This window comes from Coloeus monedula (genome assembly GCF_965178545.1).
Source record: "Coloeus monedula genome assembly, chromosome: 6".
Taxonomy (NCBI): domain Eukaryota; kingdom Metazoa; phylum Chordata; class Aves; order Passeriformes; family Corvidae; genus Coloeus; species Coloeus monedula.
In genome coordinates this window covers 5962378-5986775 of record NC_138786.1, presented here as the reverse complement: position 1 = coordinate 5986775, position 24398 = coordinate 5962378, and the positions used below count along the sequence as shown (strand labels likewise).

The window sequence follows — 24398 nt, the reverse complement described above, 5'->3', positions numbered from 1 at the left end:
AGCTTGCTCAGACCACAGGTTGTTTGGCCAAATATTTTTCTACCACTTTAGTAAGGTTTTGTGGGTCAGTGAAGGGTTCAGTGAGCAAGAAGGAAGGAGAAGTATGTGCTCCTGAGAGATAGGAGAGATACAGCCTGTCTGGCAGAGAAATTACGGATTTGGGTGCCTGTCAGTCTGCAGCCCAAGCACCAAACATCCCATCTTAAAATTTTCAAATATGATCATTTTAAGCATCTTTTAGGACTGTTAATGATGGCATTGAGATGTCTCCCACCTCATGGCACTCATTTTTGGTAGTGTCTAGGTGCACATAATGGTTGTATAGATTTTATGACCTTTTTGTATCACTGAGCTACTGAAATTCAATTTTTATGGCAAGTCAATTGCCTCAGATGTCACAATTGACTTTCTTGATTTAGACAAAGCATTTTTAATACTTTTTCTTATTTTTCAACTTGCCTGTCCAATGAAAAATACATTTCTTGTTAAACTCACTGAAGAATCTTGGCAAGAACAGTTAATACAGCAGCCAAATTTACAATAGTTTTAAAATTTCTGTATCTCATCTTAATGTTTATATCTTAATATAATACTTCTGCTTAGTCAGCCCCAGCAAAATGACTCAAAGTTTTATAAAAATTTACCAACTGTTGATCAGCAGTTACCTTGGTTGATGAAATTTGAAGGTAACAAAAAGCTTTGGTAATACAAATGTGTGTTGCTTATCCTGCTTAAGATTTGGCTAAAAAGGGGGAGTCAGGGTGGCCCAGCATAACCAGTGAGGAGTGACTGTGTTCCTGGGATTTGGAACCCAAATAGAAGACTGACAAAGAATGTAGTGGTGAACAAGTATAGGAATATATATATATACACACACACACATATATATAATCTGACCTGTTTATTACAGATAGTTGTAGACTCCGTGGAGAATTAACTGATAGAGAAGGCAAAGGACACCGTTTGCCTAGCAGAGGTGTATGCAAACCAGGTCTTTAGAACTTTGAATTAGAAACAAGATAGTAATTGTGAGGACTGAAATGGGATTTTGCAATTTACGGCAAGTATGGGTTACAAATTTTGACTTGGCTGTTCAAAAATGTTAAGATGCCTTCTTCTGATGTATTGGGATTGTCACCTGCAGATGAGGTTATTGGTTCCTGCTTATTGAACTGGTACGTGTGCAAAAATGTTAAGTAAGAAAGAACAACTGTAAGGAGTTCCTATAGATTAGCATACGCGTGTCAGTGATCACCCTGGAGAAGCTGAGGGCCAGGCAGGCAGTCCCGGACCTGCTGCCTCTCCCGGGCCGGGGTGCCTCCGTCAGATCCCAGGTGCTGGGAGGAGTCGACTCACTGGTCAAAAGCATATCAGTGGCCGCCGGTTCTGACCCCGTCTTGTCCCGGTGTCTCTTCCCAGGCACTGCCTCGGCCCTGGCCGCACCGGACGGAGCAGGGCTGGGCGGGCACTTCCACGGGTAGGGCGGAAGTGCGGCGGGGACGGGCCAGGCGGCGGGGACGCGAGGGTGGGCGGCCGTGGGAGACCCGGTTGCTGGGGCCGCGGGGGCCGTTGGGAGCTCGGGCTGGACCGCCCTTGCCGGTAACCGCCGGTGGCTCCCGCCATGAGCGGTGCCGCCCGGCGCTGCTGCAGCACCAGGAACAGCGGGGCCACCGTCCTCAGCTCGCCGCGCTCTGAGGGCGAGGACCCCCTCAGCCCCTCCAGAGGCTCCCCGCTCTCCCTCGCGTCTCGCTCCAGCTCCCCGGGCTGTGAGGAGGAGGAGCGGGTGGCGGCCTCCCGGAGCCTGGCAGGCGATAGGTAACCCCTGCGGCAGGGACCGGGCTCGAGCAGGGAGCTCGGGGCTGCCCTTTCGTGACCAGCCGGGCCCCTGCACTCGTTTCCCTCCGCTGGAGACTTTGGGGACAGAAGATTATTTTAATAAATATAGGCTTGTTTGCATAGATAAGTGCATTAAGCACTTTGTTCCTTTTTTTGGTGTCTCGGAAAGTCTTCTCAGTGAACAGCTGAGTATTTTTATGGGCCTGAGCCTGATAAAAAGCTACGATGTTTCCTGCCTTAATTTAAAAGTGGTTGCGGACTAAAGGGCTGTTCTTCGTAGTGTATATGGCTGGGTCCAGATTCAGCTTTGTATGCATGCATTGCACAGCTCCTGCTCCTGTGGCTTACATCTTGTTCCATTTTAATTATATGCAAACATAATACGCCTTCTTTTTACTTGGGATCTCCCTGGCTTGATAGGAGAATAAATAATTCTTATTCTTCCCTTTAAAACAGAAGGGGGAAGAGCAGGGAGTGCCTGTCCTATTCTGGAATACCACTTTATGATGGAAACTTCCCAGACTTACGCATTAACTGGTGGTGAATGTAACTAGCAAGGTTGAACTGAGCTAAAAGTGACAGTGGAGTAAAGAAAGGACAGCAGAGCTTTACAGGGGTGCAGGTTTCCAGCATGGTTTTCAAATTTCCATGGAGAGCAGTGAAGGAATATGGATCACACTGAATTTTGCTTAAAAGCATTTCTTGAAAAAGGTGCTAAAAATCCAGGGAAAGAGTGTTCGAGTGTAGTCAGAAGCTTCAGAGTGAAGAGATCAGCCAGTTCGTGATCCCTTCCAGTTTTTCTGTTACCTCTCCATATACTTCTTCCCAATAAGCAATTTTGTTCATGCACCTTAAAGTTCTGTTGCAATTTGTTCAAGCTACAACTTGTCTTTGCAGCTTGAGAGGCTATTTGAAACAGCTCCCAACTCTTGGGCCTGTTGCTGCAGTATTCTCTGGCAGCAGTAAGATGCAGCTGAAGACAACCTCTTTTAGGGCCTGAGTTGGCAGAGTCTTATTAAACTGTGGGGAAAATACATGCTTCGTTAATGCAGACACTGCTTCTGAGTAATGCTGCTGCCATGTTGTACTAAGTGCCTACCAAGTGTTCATATAGCAGCTTCTGTGTATAGCTGCCAAGATCTCGGAAGTATAATAATAAAAACCACTTCTTATATAGACCCCCACATATGCATAGACTCTGAATCTTTTTGTTGTTCTTGTCGTCTTAAAACTACACAAAAATTAACTGGAGGCAGATACATTGGGAAATGCAATATTTGCAAAAGAGAAAGGGTGAAAACAAGGCCTTCTGAAATGGGGTTAGGCATTTTCATACTTTCATTGTGGATCAGTGCTATGTTTGATGGTGTGACGTCAGTGCATATATGGCAAATGATAATCACTGTTTTTTATTAATCAGACTTCAGGTCTAATGCCAGATGTGTCCAGTTTGATTTAAGATACTTAGTTAGAAATAAATACGCACTTGAGAATGGGGTATCTTAAGAAGTCTTACCGTAATTATTTTGAAGAAGTTCTTAACTGTGAACAAGCTAGAATTTCAGAAAATGGCCCTGTGAAATTCAAGGTCTGTGTGGTTCAAAATACATGGTTGGTGTGCCAGGGAGAGTGTGACTGGTGGCTGCAATGCACACCAAGAAAGGCTGGGTTCTGGTGCGATTGGAGAGCTTTGGACACAGTATTGGAGAAGTATTTCTCCTAACAGGCCTTAATACTGAGTTTGTGTTTTCCTCTGTTTAAGCTTCATTTTCTGTTATTTCTTACTCATCTACAGTAAGTTTTTAATCTATTACTGTGAATAACTTTTTTGAGAAGTTGACAGCTTAAATTTCATGAGTACTGATACCAGAAACGACATAGTAAATATTATTTTTCTTAATTTATTCATTCTCCTAGTACTTTTTCTAAGGTCGGTTTAATTTGTCAGCCATGTTCCAGTACTAGGTGCCATAATGCAAATCATGCAAAGCAAAGGAATGTATTGAGGAAGTATCCCTGCCCAAAATGTCAAGTCTGTGCAAAGTTACAGGGTTTTTCCCTGAATGTGAATGTATAGTACTTTTATCCTTTAATAAACTTTCAGAGACTTATTTCCTTACAAAATGTGTTATTAAACATTCTTAAGTGGTATCTGTTATTATATGTATGTGTTTAAAAGCTGTCTCTGTTAAATTTTTGGTCTTTATTAATCCTGTAGCATAAAAGCCCTAGGGTGCAGCAGAATGTGTTGGACTATGCTGGGCTTGTGAGTGTTTGGTCTGTGCTGCTTCTGTCCTTGCATGGTCTTGTGACATGCAAGGGTGTCCCTGTCAGTTCTGTTATTCTGCATCTCTGTGGCAGCACACTGTAAAAGTGGGTTTGTTCAGAGAAATAAACCTGTTCCAGGTAGGTTTCAGTGTAAATCAGTTCCCCTGTCTTGGTCCTGCTAGCACAAACACATATGGGTAAAATAACAGAGAAGAGTAGGACAAAACTCCCTAGCACTGGTGTTGTCCCCAAATGCTTTCTACCACAGACATGTATTCTAAAGATGAGTGGGACAGAAAATGTTTTGCAATAGAGTATCAGAGTATTGCTGTGTCCTGTGAATATGTTGTACTTTTATATTGATAAAGCCCAGATATCTTCTATTTAAAAGATTGATTTCCTGAGCATTAGCATAATATGCTTGTTGGATGCTTCTTCTGTAGCTTAGATTCAGCAAACAGAATTCCTCACTGTAGTGAAGTATGTATGTAGGTAGGTATTTCCAGAGTCTGTACATCCATATGAAATACTAACGTGAAGTCTAGTTTCACTGCTTTGTTCTCAAGAAAAAATTCTGTGGCAGATAGAAAAAATCTTTTTAAAGAAATCTCTTGGCATGTTTTCAAACTTTGCTGACTTGGATCCTAATATATTGTGTTACTTATGAAATAATACATGTATAGAATATTATAAAAGATATTTCTGACCGGGGGTAGGATTGCTGCATTAGTAACGAGTAAAGAAGTTATGAGTGACTTATGTGAGATATCCTATTAAATGTCTAACACAATCTTGTATAATACCATCAAGTATTGTATGCTAGCTGTATTTCTTAAGCACATTTCCTATGAAAGCGTTTTAAGGTGGAAAACTTCATTGGATTGAATGGATGTATTAGTAATGAATGGATTCGTAATGCTGAGGTTGCTTGATACCATGAATCCACTTGTATACAACTTGAATGAAGAAAATATATTCTAGCTTTTGCTTTGCTTTTGCTAAAGACCACTTGATACATGGAGCTTCTTGTGACCAAGGATAGGATGTTAATGTTAAATCTTGGTTTTTCCTTGGCTTTCATATGTGAGAAGGAATGTGACACTTTGATGTTACTGGTAATCTTTTTGTTTAGTTCCTAAAAGGTATTATTTTTGTTTAATTCCTAAAAGGTAATGTTTGGATCTGTTCCACAGTTTAGAATCACTAACAAGCTAGAATTTAGTAAGTAAAATGTAGAATGTAAGGGGGATGGTCAGAGGTGCATTATAAATGCCATTTTATCCATCAGGGAGATTACTAAGCAAGTAGAAAAATTCTGTCATTGTTGTCACATTATGCCATAAAAGAAAAGTACTTTTTCAAGACAGTAACACTGCTTAACTTTTCAATCAAATACATTCTAGATAATATTCTCTTATGTTTCTTGTTTTTAATTCAGGAAGGCTGAACGCTCTGAAATAGCAGGGGGGAGAAAAGTGTCACCTTTGAAAGATAACCTTTCGCCATGGGAAGAATGGTTCATTGGCAAAGAGAAGGAACTGCGTGCCCGCTTACAAGCTAGAGCTGCAGAGGTGATTACATCCAATTGGCTTGATTCTAAGTCTAATAGAAGATAGCAAACACAGCGTTTTCTTTTCCTTTGGTTGTAGAAACACAAGTAGTTTTTTTTCCCTTTTTTTTTAGTGTCTTAGGCCTCCAAAGTGTTTGTGTTTGTCATTGCTGGCATGATTCATACTGTGTGCATTCTCTTTTGCTAAATGTTATGCTTCACTGAACTGGTGCTGTATAATATTTTGTTTATCCAACTGTCAGGTAATGGTTCAATTTTAGAAAATTAAAACATTTATATAATTACTACCTTGATTTTCATCATGGGTACGTACGCCTGCATGTAGAAGAAAATGGGGTGTGTACTGATTGTAAGTATGCCAAGCTACTTGGTTAGTTTTGAGGCACAGTGGTGTTACTCACTTAGCATGTAATTTTACAACTGTTTGGTGTCCTTTCCCAGGATAGGGATCCCTGTTACAGCATTTTTTCCCCCTCAGTCTGTCTTTTGCCCCCTTGCAGATGAACAGTTCTTGAGAACCAGGGCTGGGACACAATTAAGTGAGAGCACTCTATCTTTTCTTGATTATTCTGTTTGTAGTTGCAGTTGATTAAATGATACTGTTGTTGAAAATCAAATGGGAAGTATTGGGTAGTGATTAGAACAATCACATCAAAATTAGGTAATTTCTCACTTTAGTTATTGATTAACTATTTGACCTTGAATGTTTTCCTAGGCTTTCTGTGATTATCTGTAAAGTGAATATAGCATACAGCTGTTTTATGTGGGCTACCTCATGTTGTTTATAAAACATGTACCACTGGAAGGTTCAGGAACAATATTTTAAAGATCAGCAGTATACCAAAGTAGTTTGTTAAACTTAAGGAATATGCTTTGATCCATTAATATCAACCAAACTTATCAAACAAAATCAACAAACCAAACAAATGAAACAATTCATGACTTCCCATTTATATTCTGGATTGGTAATGTAAATGTAAGCTAGCAGATGTCTCTCAGCTAAGTATTAAGAACAGTCACAGGACAAGCATTACTTAATGCCAGTAGAAAATAGTCATATAGGTAAATATTTCTAGTTTGTAAGATTTTGAAAACATTAGATGTCAAACTGCAGCAAGGCAAAGTGAAAAGCTTATATTTGGGGGAAAAATATAATCAACACTTCTGTAAGATGCCAGAAAAGAATGAAATATGTGATATTTATATAAAAAATTATTTCTATGTTTGCATATTAAAAGTATTCTAAACTGATATCCTGAGAAACAACTGGGAAGTCCCAGATAGATCTTTTGATGACATTTGCACCAAGTCGGCCCTGAATGTCAAAAATGTGGATAAACATTTGGAGTGGAATTAAGTTGGGTCTTCTAAGGTACTTACAGTGCCATCAGCTTTTACAGAAGCCAGGATACCTGCAATACAGGTGTCTTGGAACTCAAAGGAGACATTATTTGCTGTAACTTTGCCTCAATACAGCAACAACTGTATTTTCAAACTATGTCTGTATTGTGGGTGTTTGAGCTCTCTGTAAGCTTCTCTTGATGTCCTATTAAACTGAAATTCAATGTCATAAGAAAAGGGTGTTCTTTCTGAAACTGACTGCAGAAAATCAGTTTCATGGAAATAATTCCATCTGTCCTGTGTTTGAAGGTATGAATTTTCATTAAAAATTAGGACTTTTTGTTAATGTTACAGTTGGAGAAGCTAGACATCTCAAATTGTCTCCTTAGTTATGTTTTTTCTTTATTAACTTCACTGGAGAGATACAAGTGACTGCATATATACTGTATATCATATAAAGATACTTTGGAATTTCTTCTCTCATCTTCAAAATAAACCTTCTGTTTCAAAGTTTGCTAGAATCTGCGATAATTTTGGCTTTAGTAAGTTTTGGGTTAAGCCCTAAAGTTCTAGTAGTTCTGGTACTAAAAATCACAGGTGAATAATACTTCACTTAGCTTTTGATACCTTCCACAGTGCAGAGAAGTACACAATGTAAATTTTTAATATTGTAGGAAAGTACTGCTGCAAATTAAGATTCTGCTGACTAAAAAGGCATTTCAATAAACTGTGGAGTGATTTGGTACATTTAATTGCTTCCAAAATCTAATTAAAATATGTATTTCCAGTTACTATCCTAAAAATTATACATTTTCATTGGTTGTATTTCGTAGTATTTCTGTGTTGACTGTCATTAATCTTCTCCAAAATCTTAGTGAAGGAAAAATACCAAAATCTAATGCTTACCTTGTTTTAACTGCAGCACTGTTGCCATAATACTATTTACAGTACTGCCTGTAAACGGTCACCACAGATTTGAGATGTATACTTTTTCTTTAATTAGGAAATGAATATACAGCTTGAGAAAATGAAGCAATATCAAGAATGTGAAAGAAGAAAAAGGATAGCTGAAGAGAAACACAAGGAATGGGTCCAGAAAAAAAGAGAAGAGGTAAATACTGCTTTGGCTGGAAATATTCATGCCGTGCTTGAGTAAGCCTATGTAAAATTTACTCAGTCTGTTTGGACTTCCATGGTTTTAGTTTGCTGAGTAAATGGCTGCTTTAATTGAAAATTATAAAAACATGCCAAAACAGCTAAACTTTTTTTTAAGACTGATGGACTTTTTTCTGTGAGATACAAAGGGATTTGTTTTCTGAGTAGTCAGATAACTGACAATTGGTGTACATCTTGTGCAGTAGCTTTCTGCTGATTATAGCTGGGGTTTTGATCTTTAATGTACCCAGACTTCCCAGGTTCAGTGCCCAAACATTTTGGGTTAAATGTACATCCTGTCTGTGTGCAATGTCTTGTAGAGCCAGAAGAAGGATTTAGTTAAATATCACCATGAACAGGCAAAGAGTGTGGTAAGGTTTAGAGAGATAATTGAGGTATGGGGCCAGATTGAAGAAATTCCCAGTAGACCACAATTAGAAATTGGGAATTCCTTCACTCAATAATTAATTTCTGGGTGGGATCAAAAGATTTTTAAGTTCTCTTGAGGGGGATGCCTGAGTCCAAGGTCAGAAACAGACAGAATCCTGATCTCAATGTGACCGTTTCCTGCGCTTTCACGTGTCGGAGGAAAATAACTTTGAGGGATGGGACTATGCAATTACACGAATTTATTGTTTAAAAATAACAAACGCATCAGTCGAGGCGTGAGATTTTACAACATCTCTGAGTAATGGTGACTAGTCACAAGATTTAGGGTTACATTGTAATTTATAACTTTCTAATCCAATAGATACTTAAAACGACACTTTGTTTTAGATTAATGACCTATCACCTGTGGCACTTCTCACTGCAATGCAGCTGTGTCTTGACCAATAACTTCTCATGTCACGTACACACAGATGTCTCTCTTATACCATCTACATTAACTTAAACTATATAAAATCACATCATTATATTTTAAAACCCTTCACCAAAACACCCAGTGTACAATTTTACTTATAATTGTAGGAACACAAGTTTGTAATCCTTTTGCTTAAAGTCCACAAATCTCTGTCAATTAAGCCAGACCTAGTCTCTTCCAGGGTTGTAAATCAAAGCCTCCTTTAATTGCAGGAGTTTCTACTCCTCTGTCTCCCACATCAATGGATCTCTATACAGCTGTGTCACACCAAGTGAGCATATGCACTTGGTGGCAGAATTGGGAACGCTTGGGAGACCAGGGCATGTTCAGCCTCTGGTAGTGCATGGGTGTATGTGTTCCTTGTCTTATGGTCTGTAGCAATACCAGTTGTTTACTGTTCTATACTTCTGTTTCTGAATAAAATCAGATGAAAATTCACTAAAAATATCCCAATAGCACTAGCTCTGTTGGATGGGCAGACCTAATACATTTGTTTTCATTATTTCAGAACTCCTTCTTCAGATTCAGCCTAGAACCACTAGAATAGCATATGTTTGGATCTAACCTAATTAATCTTAGTCTTAATGCTGGTTGGATAATTGGTATAAACAGCAGAACCTATCCTGCTCGATTAAGTTATTATGATTTATATTACTAATTAAATTACACAGCAAAAAGTAGATTTATTATTCAGCATATACAATGCCATTTTCCTCTTCCAAAATGAAATTTAAATGAAAATTAAATTCTAGGTGTCTGTACCTATTCATTGGCTTAAAAGAGTTGATCTGCCTCTTAAAACACTTCCAGTTCAAAACCAGAAGTTTTCCTTCTGTCTCCTCCTCACTACCCCTATCCCCTCCTTCAACTTCTATAAATTTCTACTTATTCAGATTTTCCTTGGAACTTTGTGGATTTACTGGTTAACAGCTTCTATTCTGTTGTCAGTGGGAATAGGAGGTCTTTTTTATGGTAATCACACCAGCCCAGAGGACAGGCAAAAAAACATACTTGTGTGTGGACTTTATCATATTATGTTTTGGAAGCATAATGTCATCCTTAGAACAAGTCCCAAGTGTTTAGAAAAGTAAGCTGATTTTAATTGAAATCAGATGATTCATTGGCTAGTCTTTCCTATAAGCCACGCTCAAATCAAGGACAAACTGAACTTAAAAGCTTATCTGTCCATAGGATATTTGTGCTGCATAGACTGTCCCATTTCAAGTTTCCACAAGATTATTTGTGGAACTGGATACAGACTGAAGGATAAATATGTCAATTCAGTGACTAAGATGTTTAAAATTGCATCAAGATTTCAGCTGTAGTTAAGGTTAGAGTCATGAGCACTCACAGTTGATATAATTTTCTAGGGGATTGTGTATATATCTCCTATTTGGAAAACATTTTCTCATAGAAATATCAAAAGGTGCTTCTTGAGGCAAAACTTGCAGTATACTTTACTGAAATTTCCATTAAGCACTCACCTTTTTCAAGTTCAGTTATTGATTCTGAGCCCTGTGTGTAGAGTGCAGAAAACGCTTTATTTGCCAAGAGGCAGTACTTCCAGGGATCTTATCTCTGTAATCTCCACAAGTCTGTATCCTTTTCCATTGCTCAGTACTGTAGTGATGAAGAAAGTAAGGCACACTTGAGCATATGTGAAACTTTTTCCTTCATCTTGAGCATCCAGCACCAGGAGACACTGCTGGAAGAGTCTTTATACTGTGAATGTGAGAGACATTTATGTCAGAAGTAAAATGTTTGTGTTTGCATAAAAGAATTCTGGTTTTCTGTATGTCAAGCCAGTGTTCTTGTATAGCAATTTTAGTTGTGATGCTCTAACTGTTAAATATGGTCCTTTAGGGTGGGGTTAGGAAGCAAAGCTTGAACACTGTTTGTGTGTTCACTATTGGTTTTTTTATTATTTAATATAGATTAAAAATTATGTGTTGTTACAGTTTTCTTTCTTTCATTTTACATAAACTATTTTTGAAAATAAAGGAATCCTAGCTATTTAGTATTCTTTATGTAAATAGCTTTTGTGGTTCTTAAAGGTTGTAAGTGAACTAAAAGTAGTATTTTGAAATAATGAGCCATCAAAGAAGATTCTAAGCCATGAAATAATGGTTATACAAATATTTGTTTATGGCAAAATTTTGCAGCTCACTAGGAATTAAAAGCTTAATAAAATCAATTGTTAGGCACTTTCCTGGACCTAACAATGCCTGTACAATTTTCAGTAAGGTACTGGATCTCTCCTGGACAAAAATAGTCTTACTTTCTCTCCCTCTTAAAGTTGAGTAATTTGTGGGCAAACAGTAAATTGTCTGTTGACTTTTTAGCAAGTCATAGGAGTATCAATTGAAATATTTTAACTCTAAAATAACTCTAAGCATGCTTTTGATTCCAGAAGAAAAATGAACATAACATGATTTTTTATGTAACTAGAACTGTTATTTCTGAGTTACTGTTAGAGTTATTGATAAAAATGAGGTTGTTATGGTTATAAATGCTGAGCAAGTAAATTTGGTGTTCAGTGTCCTGTTTTCATTATTAAAGTAGCCTTGGTTTAAGTGTTATGCGAAACTGAAGATAGATCAGCAAAGTCATTAGAATCTGTCTTTATCTCTCTGGTATTTGCTTGATTATTTATTGCTGGTTTTAGGCTCCAGCTTGGTAAGGCGCTTATAGTGAACTGCAGAGTTTGAAACAAAAGGAATTGACATCCTTGATTGCCATATTATCATTGAACTACATCTTGAATAGGTATTCAAGATTGAAAACTAATTTGTATTTAATTTCTTCAGATTAGAATTAATGCTTGTGAAATCCTCTTTTCTCTCTGTCTGTTCATTATTGCACTGTGGGTTTTTTTCTTTTCTGGAGGGGGAGCAGCCAAGAAAGGACCCATTCTTAGAATGAAGTTTTTTATTGAAAATAAAACCAAGAAGTAAAGAATGGCTAGACTTTTATCATTAAAAAGAAGAGGCCTTTGAAGTCTGTAATCTCCTGTGACTCCACGTAGATTCTGAACAAATGAGTTAACTTCAGTCATTGTTCTCCACCACTGAGTAAGTTTAACACAAAATGCGCAGCCAACACCTTCAATACAGTCCTCTAAACTGTGCCTTGGAATTATTTGAATCGGGGTACCTACTTGTGTGATACATTTTGAAAAGCTTCTCTCCATAGTGGCATCTGTATGACTTGTGGCTTGTCAAATATGGTCTTGTTTAACAAATAGAAGTTTTGTTACTCTTTGGCTTAGCTGGTTGTAGATGATAAGTAGACTGTTTACAGACTTGGGTAAATTACAGTTTAAGGAGGAAGATAAAAAATACTGCTATTTATCCTCAAACTATTTGGGAATCACATTTCTGGTTCCTTCCAAAGATTTTTCTCTCTCATCTAAATTCTGTTCAATTAATATGCGATGACAAAACTCTGGCTGGATAAAAAACATGCAGTAAAATAACATGATAGTTAAGGTCATAGATGTTCAGAGTTGATCACTCATTCATACTTTCTTTTGTAGTGTTTCCTTTGAAGGCCACCACTCTTGAGAACTTGTTCAGTATGGTTCAATTCCAAGTTCCTTCACAGTGTGACCAGGCACTGGTCCTACTGAGTGATAACTTACTGTGTTCTAATCAGTGGAAGTTCCTGGAGCTTCTCTTCTGATTCGGAATATATGTAAGCTGCTCTTTGAAGCCAGTTGGATTTATTTTTTCCCTTATTTTCCCTTGAACTAATTGATTCAAGATACATGTAGCCTTCTTCCAGGAAGAAAACCCTACCCTTACCACCTCATTTCCCAAGAATGAGGTGCAGTATGGAGAACTCTTTGCTAGTGTTCTTTTACTGTTAATTATTTAAAGAACTGAGGATGGTTTTGACTATTGCTCTTTATGTAATCTCACATGAAGTGTTCTTATGTTCATGTAAACGGGAGCCCCCCAGCCCCTGCCTTTACCATTGTAGGCATAATTTGGGTTTAATACTTGCCTATCTATTAGAGTAGTAGTAGAGAGTGCAGTGTTTACAAGACCATATCTGCAGAACCTGAGGTATGTAAGACTTACCTCCTAATATTTTGCCATAGCATAGGAATCTCGCTTTTGGCAGTAGCCAAGGTTTTTTCTTTTCCTGTTTTATGTGAACTTCTGATCCTATAATGTGAAGTCTCTTTCCTTCCTATCATCAGCTGTGGACACTTTGGTAAGGTAGTTGTAATTGTGGAATTACTGATTAAATCAAAGTACTGGTTTCAAATCAAAGGATGAAAAGCTTTTGAGAAATGCATTGTGAATGTATAAACTGTGAAGAGCCTGTAAACTGCCATGACTGTTTAATTCTTTGTCATAACAGTCAGAACCTCTTATGAATTATTGCTGAATAAAATATTAGGATTAAAGGTCAGGCTTGATGACAACAGCTTTTTGATTACATATTAAAAAAATCAACTCTGATGCAGTGTACTCTACCTGCTACAATCTAATATGGTATCTTCAAATCATATTTAATCCACCTTTACTGACTCTGCAAAGCTGCTTCATTTTTACAATGCCAATAGAATATGAACTTAGCAATATCTAGAGTATTCAATTCATATATATACATGTGTGTAAATATATTTACATTATATATTGTTGTGGGTTAGCCCCAGTAGGCAGTTGAGACCCCACATAGCCCCTCATTTGCTCCCACCAGCTTTTATTGCTGAGCAGTATGGTCTGGGATATCCCTTGGGTTGGTTGGTGTCAGCTGTTCTGGCTTTGCCCCCTCCAAACTCCTTGTGCACCCCCTGACTATGCACTGGTGGGATGGGATGAGAAGCAGAAAAGACCTTGAAGCTTCGTAAGCATTGATAAGTGATAACTTATGTTATCAACAAGCACTGTTTTGTTCACAAATCCAAACAAAGCACAACGGGAGCTGCTATGAAGAAAATTAAGTCCATCCAAAACAAAACCCACTATATGTGTTATGTGTATCTTTGCAACAGTAAGAGAAATCCCCAAAGAGGAATGCTTGCATCCCAAAATAACTAATTCTGAAACTCATTTTATTAACATCCTTGTATTTAGTCTTTGCATGTAATTCTTTATGCTGTAATAATGTGATACCTAGCAAAGTTGTAAAAGCACGAGTAGTGAAGTTACAATTTTCCATTGAAAAAACCAATTACTCTAATACCAATCTAAATTTGACTGTAACATTTCTAATACTTTCTGCATTGTTGAATAGAGAATAAGGCAACACTTTTTTTTTCTTAAAAGTAAATATGACCAAGCAGGCATTAAGAATAGAATTTGGATGTTCAACATTTTTATTGTTCTTTTCTTTTCAATAAGACCCCTTTACTTACTGAAAAATATAATTTTAATGGAAACTAGGTTCAGGATGGAAAAGTTCTGTTTGAATGCTTTTTCACTGAAAATTTTGTTCTTACCATTTACTGTGCTGTTGGCTGATAGTCTTTATGAGAAGCAAAAAGCAGTAAGAAGTATATGAAAGCCTAGAACCATCACACTGTATAGTAATGAATGACTGTTCTTGGAGCAGACTTCCTGTAGTGGTTTGGTCCAAAATACTCATTACTGTTTATCTGCTGTGAGATAAGAATTAGGAGAAATGCAAAGCAGGCACCAAACTTGAAAGAATATAAAGAAGTTTATTAACAGACCTAAAAGAAGGAAAAAAATAATTATACCATACCTTCAGAACTCTCCTCCTCCCCCCACCTTCCTCCCTTCTCCCACTGACAATGTAAAAAGACAACCCTTAAGATGTTCAGTCTGTTTACCACTGCCATAATAACCTTGTTTAGTCCATTTAGAAAGAGAAGTCTCTTCTTGCTCGTGCTATGAAAACATTATCACAACGAGACAGCCGCCCACTTCCAAATATTGTTCAGTCCATTTAGGAAGAGGAGTCTCTCTGCTTGCATGTGAGTCCCTTCCCCCGACTTGCAGCTTTTCCCACAACTGCTTTCGAGGGTCCACTCTTGAAGTTTTTTGGGGTACAATTTTAAGGTTGAGCCGTTCAGAAACAAAAACAGAGGCCCTTCTCCTTCCCTGGGAGCAAAGGGTCTTCCTCATCTTCATCGTTAGGACTATCTCTGGGAGCATCTCTAGGAACTGAGGTTTTCTCCTTTCCCATTTGGAGCTGAAGTCCTCATCTGGTCCATCTCTCCCTGTCCAAACTTCTCATGAAATTACAGCTGTATCAGCATCTGCCTATCTCAGTGCAGGTGCTTTTGCTTGCGAGCTGAACACTCCACCCCCCATATCTTCATGAAATTACAACGGGATACTCTGATATATCATAGCTTCACAAGAGAATTTCAGCTTTAAGCATCTCCTCTTTCTCTTCCCTCAGGTTTTCAGCTCTTCACAGCACTAAAAGGGTTAATCTCACCTCGGCCTTGCAGCTGGAATGTGGCTTATCGAAGTGGAGAGGGGGGGGGGGAGCCGAGCCGCTCCAGCTGCCCACAGCAAGGCGGGGGGGGGGGGGGGGTTCCATGGCTGGAACAGGTCCATGGCTCCAGGATGGCTGTGGCCCAGCCTGGCCTGGCCCAAGCAGGGCCTGGCCTGGCCCACTGGCCCCACACAGGGCCCGCAGCCACCTGTGCCAGCGCGGGAAACGAGAGAGAGCTGGGGGGGGAGTTTGTCTATTCTTAAGTGTGTATCACAGAGGCGGTCACAAATTTAAGTGGCTTAAAGCATTATCCATATTCAAACTGGCCAGCTGATAGGTTCTATCAGGTCATAGAGGAAGCTGTAAGCACCCCTTAGCAAGGACATCCCTTCCGAGACTATGCTTGCTAACCTATGACACTTCCCTTTTTGCTGTGCTGTGTAATTCCTCCCAGAAGAGACACCTAGATGCCCACTCTTACACCAAAGGCTTTTTGTTTAATGTGTACTTTATCTCAGCATGGTTAATACAGAGCACAGATTGTTCAACAGCTCAAGCATGACTTTCAAGTTCAAAAGCTATGCTTGCTCATACTGTCTTTTTCTCATCCAATGAGTTGTTAATTATTTTGTGAGGAGTGATACCACTTCCACAGAAGGGGTGGAGAATCCTGTCATCCCAGCCTGCAGCCTGGGGACATGTTAGTTGGAATCTCCTCAGGCAGAAATGTAATGAAATCCAGATCTACCCTGTCCTAGGTTAATGTTCTTACAGCTGAACTGTTGTTGAGTCAAAGCACTGGTTGCTAATGTAGAGCCTGATGTACTATGGTTTTTGCTGACAGTTTAGACTTGAAAGAGATGCTAAGATGTCTACTTTTTTCAAGACTGAACCCTTTCAAGAAATGTGTTTGTGAGGGAAGCTTCTAGTAGACATGATTTCCAGTCATGAGAACCAACTGCATTTAAGAATGAAAATTTTCTGTGTGCATACCTGTCTTTACATATCTAAATTGTTTTTGTGGGTTTGGGCTTAATTTCTTATGGATTTTTTTTTCATATTGTGGGTCTTTTACTCTCTGAACCTGGAAAGTCTTTACACAATTTTTTTCTGTGATGTCATGCATGATCAATGCCATGGTTATAATTTTAGGTTGTACCTGAATCTTAATTACCTTTAGATTTCTGTAAGTAGAATGAACTATTTTTTCATAGTGAGTGTTAGAATGAGTTTTAGACAGAGTTTTGGAAGAGGAATTCAGGGTGACAGGTGAATATGAGTGCTCATGTATTTCAGCAGCATTCGTGGAGTCCACATTCTTCTGAAAATCCCAATAGTGTTCCAGGGACCAAGTACACTAAAACTTTGTTTGTCACATACATTGAGTCCCCATATGAAATGAACACAGTTTGGGAGAAAGATCCAGTAATTCTCCGGTTCCCAGACTGCAGTGGGGTCTGCACTGACTTTGTGTGAACTTCAGCAGTAAATTGATATAAACTAGCCTGTCAGGAGACATCTGCTGCTCAGACCTCTGTTGACCTCCTTTCTAGCCTCTTGTTTTCACATGGAAATTCTAGAGAGATTAAAGAAGTACTCCTGTGGCCTAGGCTTGGTCACTGATTTGGGTTATAGGCGAAAATTGAAAAGATAATTACAATTGTCTGAATGACCCAGATTTCTAAGACTGCTAAAAGTGGTTGATGTTCAGGATTATTATGAGGATAAACGAGTAAATTTGGATGTGTGTTCTGATGTTGGCAATGTGGGCTTTTCCTGTATTTTGCCATCAGTCAGCATTAAATGATGCTAGAATATGCTAGCTGTTAGCAAACCGCTGTGAAGTAGAACCCTTATCTGTGAATAGAAAAATGTTGTCACATTCTGCGGACCATAAGATGGAAAGGATTGCTGTGAGAAGTAAAAATATCTTAAAAATATCAATCACATCATTAGTTTCTGGAAATACTTCTACTCAGTGACAGTCTGCATAGAAAATGCAAAACAGAAAACACCCCTGCACTTTGTGCATTCCAGCCTCTCATTTAGTCATTGATGTGAAAATACAGAAACATATATTTTAGTAGTTTTCTTTGAGTTGGATATAGTGCCTATGTTTCAAAAGCAATTAGGGTTTTTTTTTCCTGCATGAAAAATTATTTAATATTTCTACCTTCTGTCAGGAAGAAAGTGGGATGCTTCAAATTTTAAAATCCTTTGACCATTCACCACATACATGTAGGTCTGATTTTTCTTGAAAAGTTAGTAATTAATACTGACTCAGTAAGACACATGCTGTGAACTGAGTCACCATTCACTGCTTTGTGGGACAGATGGATTTGCGTTGGGTGGGGGATTTCGACCTAGCCCAGACTTCATTAGGTTCTGAGACTTGATAGAATCACAGCACAGAGTGGTGAACCTTCAGGGTAGATTTGTAACCTTTTGCCTTAGTTATATGCTTGGGCAGGGTGGCAGGAGAACAAGCCTTTCTTGCAATGAGTAATTGGATGTTTTACAATCAATACCTTAATTTATGTAATACCTGCAACCATATTTTAGTGTATGTAAATTTACTAGTGGTTTAGTGAATAAATTGTGACTGTTTCGAAGACAAGATCAAAGAGGATTTTTAAAACCCAATCTAAACAACACCAAGCATAAACAAATAATTTCTTCCCTCATATGTACATGGAAGGGAAAGTAAAAGACGGAGTGAAGAACATGTACCTTAATATATATGTTCATAGCATTTTTGATAGACTTTTATAATGAGGATGGGGAAAAAGCTGGGAAGGTCAGAGTGATAGAAGCTTGACATGAAACAAGTTACTAAAGTAGCTGGGAATGTGGTGTACACTAACTTTATGAAGGAAAAGCTGTTCCAATTGTGAGAGAAGGAGGAAGCATTTCTGATTTGTCTGCAGAAAAATTTCTAGGCTGCTGTAAAGTCTGTAATTCTGCAGGGAGTCTCCCTGTCTTACGGATGTCTCACTGGAAGTAAAACTTAGCAATAGTCATGGCTTTCATGATAGTGTTATGGCATGTTATTGTTTACATAGGACCTAATTTAACTTTGAGTCAGCCTAGATAGTTGCTAAACTCATCTAAGTATTGTCATTTAAGATACATAATTTAAGAAGCTTCCCTGCCTTTCTTTTATAGTATTTAGAAAGATTTTTAGTCTATTTTCTGCTTATAATTGTTTTCCATTATGGAACAACTCCATAGGTATGGAAGTAGCCCAGTTTTTCAGTTTTCTCCTATATTTATTTTAATGTCTTTTATACAATAAGACCCTTAGCTAAAGACTGTAGTTTTGGAAGATCCTTAGTTTTGTAACTTACTTTCATGTACGTCAGAGGTAAGTCAGCGAACAACAAAATGTGTGAAATCTTTGTAAGCCACCTTCTCCCCTAGTTTAACTCACTGATTTAACATATATCTCTCATCTACATTAATGATTTTTATGTGTTCCAGAGTTGTTGGTGCATTTGCGAGTATTTGGTAATGAAGAGACAGAGAAACAGCTCTGAATAAAAGAGATTGAGATGAATTTTAGATGAAGAAGGAGGAAAAGCTTAGACAATTGGTTATTTGCCTTTTTCAGGAAGGTGATATTTAAATACTTTACCAAAAATACATTATTTTTTCTTTTCAACATTTTTAAATATGGAAGCATTTGTTTCATGTTAAGAAAGATCTTGTTTCCATTCTTCATTAGCATAAAAACATTTCAGAATCTCAACTTTTTTTTAGTTCCCAGAATGAAATGAATTTTTCATTGGTCTTGGTTGTAAATAGTTTTATCACATGTACAGGCCTCAGTGTTGTGAAGTCATATTAATAAGACCAATTGTTTTATAATTCTGTGTAGTTTTACATTCCAGATATGCATTGAAATTGGAGTGTATTCATATTTGACCATTTTCCCTATACTACAAAACAGATTAAGCTGATGTTTGCTAGAACGTATTAAAAGTGAAATGGAAAAAAACCCACCAAGCAACAAAAAACCAAGGAGAAAATAGAGCTAATAGCTAGTTGCAATTGTTTTGTGAAATTGTGTGCATTTTGTACACAAAGAAGTGTTTGTTGTCAAGTAAGAATATTTGACAAGAGTATACCAGAGCAGTACTACTGAAAGTGTCTTTATGATTTTAGGTGAAGAAACATCCACCTTGGAGATTATGGTAGACAGACCTAATAAAGCATAGCTTGTAAAAGGAGGGAGGTGGGGTGTGGTGGGTGGAAATCCCACGGTGCATAGTATAGCTGCTGATGTTAAAATTGTAGTAGTGCTTCTGGTATTGGCAAACAGAACAGGACACACTAACTCAAGCGGTTCTGTAAACTGGCTTCTTTCCTGGCAGAAATGTGGTGTGTTGCAGAGCAGTATAAGCTGAAGTTTTTACTCTCTATGTGCTACTTTATTGGATTGGTGGTAGTTTTGGTATGGGGGACAAGCACTGAACCAACAGGTATCCTGTTTAGACCAGACTGAAGGAATTGTGCTGGTCCCCAGCTCCAGTATTATGGCTTCTGCTTCATTATGCATAATTGGATTTTCCAGAAGTACAGTAAACCTGGGAAAGGGTGGGGGAGGGACACATGGGGAGAGCTCTAGTTTTCTGCCTTTTTGTTCTTTTAATGGGAAAAATGGTAATATATAATGGTAAAATGGAATGGGAGTGTATTTCTGGTTTTCTTGAGAATGTGTTTTTCCTGTATTTCATTTATTTATTATACTTTGCAGCTGTAGTTCTAGGCATTTGACATCCATACTGCCAACTGTAATAATTCTGAGTCAGTATAAGTTTCTGCTAAACTACATATCTCCTTTGTTCAAGAGGAGTGTGCAGGGAAGTGTATAAGTAGAATATTTCTTAAAAGAAAAATAATGTGTTTTTTCAACAGCTCTTTTCTGTTAAGAGGAAACTGGTCTTAAGTGTTGTGCCTCTCCTCCAAGTCATGTGCACAGCTTGTCTGGTAGATTTTTGCTTCCGCATGTGTATGCGGTTGCTTCAGAGCTAAGCGAGTTAAGCAGAAATAGTATCGAATCAGTAGCTTCCAGACACTTCATAATGGTTACAAGGAACAGAAGTGAGAGCTATTGTTACTCTTCAAATAAAAATACCTCCCTCTCTAGATGAAGAAAAGGCCAGTGGATACATGGTTGTTTGCGTAGAGAAAATCTTCAGAACATTGTTGTTGGATACACACACTCTGAAAAGATGCAGAAGTGAATGACACCTCTGGTGTATTCTGTCTTCCAAATCATACGGGCAGCAATTTCACTTCACCCTCAAGTTACCATTTTGCCTGCCCTAAATGTGTTTTCTCATTTTCCCTTTCATGATTTGAACAGGAGAGATGTGTGGATTGATTTATTGAAGTATTCCCTCTGTGAATAAGCTAAAGAGTATAAAAAGAGAGTACCACAAAACATGAACTGGATTTTTATGTGAACTTTTTATTTTCCTGTTAATTTCTGCTTAAGTGTGTTGAACAATCTGCATATCTCAGTGACTCTTAGAATGGGGCAGTTTACCTGACTTCCATTTGGAACTGTAGTTTGCTCTAGATTCACCAACAAGTAAAGCTAACACACCATTGTTGAGAACTGCAACCATGTATTTCATTCCCAGAAATATTGAGAAGTGTCTGAAGTGTTAAAAAAAAATCTCAGAATAAATAAAACAGAGTAGTAAATGTAGTAGTATGAGGAGACCTGAAAGTAAAATTTATCATCTTTTTTGACAAGTTTGTATGTCTAAAACTATCTTACCTAGAATCTAGCGATGGATAGGTTCTGACTTCAAAGAGCTTACAATATCACATATATTTTCAGGTTTATGATAATTTTCTTTGTGATTGTGTAATAAAATTAACTGTATTCCTCAAAAGAATCGCTCCTTGAAATATACTGAAAAATTTCTATTCTGTTTTTTCAATATGTTTCGCATAGGAAAGAAGAGAAAGGAAACGAAAGCTGAGCAAAGAAATGGCGGAAAAAGCCACAAGGGAACTAGAAAAAATGCAGTTACAAGAAAAGGCTGACATAAAGTATAAAGAATGGTTAAAGAAGAAGAGAGCTGAGGAGGCAGAAAAGAAGGAAAAGGAGAAGGTATTAACAAACTGATCATTTATTTGGATGGAGTTACTTAATCTGTAACTTACATTAAATATATTGATATCAAATGGCAATGTTGTATAGGAAAAAACCTTTCAAGAGTTGCAATGTTAGTTAGAGACACTGTGGTATGGTCAGCAAAGTAAGATGCACGTTAATGCATTTTCGTTAATAGCCTTTGAGTTTTTCTAAGGGAAACACTGGAGTAACATGGAGTTTGGGTTTTTTTAATTTTTTTTTCGGACTTAAACCAAAAAATGCATTTTTTCCATTGTTAGGAAAAGGTGGTCGTATTTGAAGACATATTTGAAATATATTCAGCAGTCTGGAAATCTGCAAAAAATTATTTATTATTTTGTGTATATTGTACAGGGCTTTGTCCAGGAGTACCTTAATTTTTTTTTTTATTATTTCTAGGAAAAAGAAAAAGAAAGGGAGGCTGAGCTACAGGAGAAGAGAACAAGATCGGAGAAAATCTTTAAGGAATGGCTGCGAAATGCTAGAAATAAACCACAACCTGCTTTAAATGGTTATGGTTTCCCACATGGGAAGTCTACAGGTTTGTATGTCTAGTACACGAATATGCAGTGACTTTGCTTTGTGGTTCCTTCCTTCTAATATTTTAATGTAAAACGAAGGCTGTTTAGGATATTCATCTCATATCTAATTTTGGCACATAGTAATGACTATTTATACTATGGTATAAGTCAGAGAAACAGATTCTGAGACCTTTTGTGTATTTTTCTTAGCCTTTTTTGTTATTTGGGAGGAAAACTGTATTATTTGAGATAATTATGTGGTGTCCCAAATTATGATTTTATCTGATATTTCTCACCAGGCATAGGAATCACTAGAGCAAATCACTGTTTCCTGTGAAGCAAATTAGTTATGTCATCATCCTTGTAAAGATAGTTTTCATGTTACAGAAGGTGTGCACCACCTTAGCACACCTGAATCCCCCTTAGAAAAGAGGTGGGGTTTTGAGACACAAGAACAACTAGAAGCTGACAGAAGTCCTGTCTGAAAAAGGAGACAGGGGCATCAATCTGTATACTGAGCTAAAATTTCCATTCTGTTTTGCTTTTCATCTGCATGGTACCTCCTTGGCTTCTGTAATCCTATTCCTTTTTTTGTTTGAAAGGGAAGTGTGGAAGAGAATGCTGTTCATAGTATGGTGTTTCACAGGTCTTACTTTATTTTTGTATTTTTTGTCATCCCACATAGTACAAAAGCAGAAAATCAGCAAGAAATGGTATTGCATTACACGTTATTTTTCTATGCAACTAAAATAATTGCTTCCATTTCACTTTGCAACAGAAATAGTTTTGGGACCAAAATTCTGGTCTCTGAGTGTTTAAGAAGCATGTACAAAGCAGGTGAACAACCTTTACTCTTTTGCTTACATTTATTTGTAAATAGTGATACACCTTGCCTTCATGTTTTGGTTGGACCTTCGTTACATACTGCCAGCTGCAATCATTTATTTAAATGATTTTTGAAAAATACTTCTCTACTCACTTATGTCATTCAGTAGAATGTATTACAAACTTTGAAGTGTATCCATCATGTGGTTAGGTAAAACAAGGTAGCCAATTTGTAGACATTTACAGTTATTAAGAACACAAAGGACTGAGCATTCAACCTGGTTATTATTTAAGTAGAGGTGAAGAATATGCCAGTTACTGGTTTAAAAAAAAAAAGGTGGAATATTTATTATTTTGAATCACCTAAATTATGTGATGTGCCTGTGCTGTCTTTCTCTGAAGACACTGTTGTGTAGTAATTAGTCTAGATGATTATTATAACTGCTTGCATTGGAAAGATCGTAGCATAAATATTCCTTTTTAGTTATGTGTATTTTCTAAATGTTTTAGGGAGTGCTGATAGAAATTTGTATCCGGCTCCAGCATATTGTAACCCCATTCCTTGGAAACCAGTACATGTGCCTCCCCCAAAGGAAGACAGTTTTCTTACCTTGAAGAAGAGTATGAGACCTGTATCTTGTCAGCCTTGTGCATCTTTACCAATGGTGATTTCGAAGCCCAAGAGCAACCCTTGTATTGGATCTCTGTGCAGAAAGAAGTTATAGTTCAGAAAAAGTGTTCTTACAATCTTGAGCAAACTGGGCCATAACTGTGAAGTTCTGTGTAGTTACATGTCCAAAGCAGATTGCTTTGTGCCTACTTCTTTTTTTTCCATTTTTGTGAGCAGGCTTTGTGTTTACCACTAATCGACCAATCAGGCTTTTTATGTTTTTTCTATATTGCATTTTAGCTTTAAAAAAAAAGGAAAAGATAAATTGTAATGGGACTGTACCTCAATACCAATAAAATGCACAGGATTGTTTCTTCCTTTTCTCTCTTGTTGTTGAAGGAGTTCATTTCTATATGTAATTATTATTTTGGGCACCAGTATTACTAGGATATTTTAAAGACGCTATTTGTAACAGATTTTAAAACAATTCTTGGCTTAATGCGGCAGGAATTCAAGGCCTGCACCAGTTCCAGGGTTATCATGTCATTGGGATTGCAGACATATAGTGGGATAGCTTCTATTGCTGGAGTACTGCAATGAATGGACACAGGCTCTTTGCCAGACCTGATACGTACAAACCAGGGAGAACTGGTCAGGGATGTGAAGTTTGGAGCCAGTAATGACATACATGAGTCTGTGGGATTTGGTAGGGTGCACCTGAGAATGCTGAGGAAGTGGCAAATGTCATTGTAAGGATACTCTCAATTATTGTTGAGAGGTCTGGTGATAAGGGGAGGTTCCTGAGAACTAGAAGAAAGTGAATGTCAACCCAGTCTTCA

General features: G+C 37.7%; 1 protein-coding gene across 1 annotated transcript; it reads left to right on the top strand.

Moving 5' to 3' along the window:
• The first annotated feature begins 1552 nt into the window (after positions 1-1552).
• CCDC34 (coiled-coil domain containing 34) lies at positions 1553-23942 on the top strand. Its single transcript, XM_082283189.1, has 6 exons — positions 1553-1815; positions 5543-5675; positions 8019-8126; positions 21421-21579; positions 22003-22144; positions 23460-23942. The coding sequence occupies exons 1-6, from the start codon at positions 1622-1624 to the stop codon at positions 23672-23674; spliced, it is 951 nt and encodes a 316-aa protein (XP_082139315.1). The 5' UTR covers positions 1553-1621; the 3' UTR covers positions 23675-23942.
• The last annotated feature ends 456 nt before the right edge of the window (positions 23943-24398 follow it).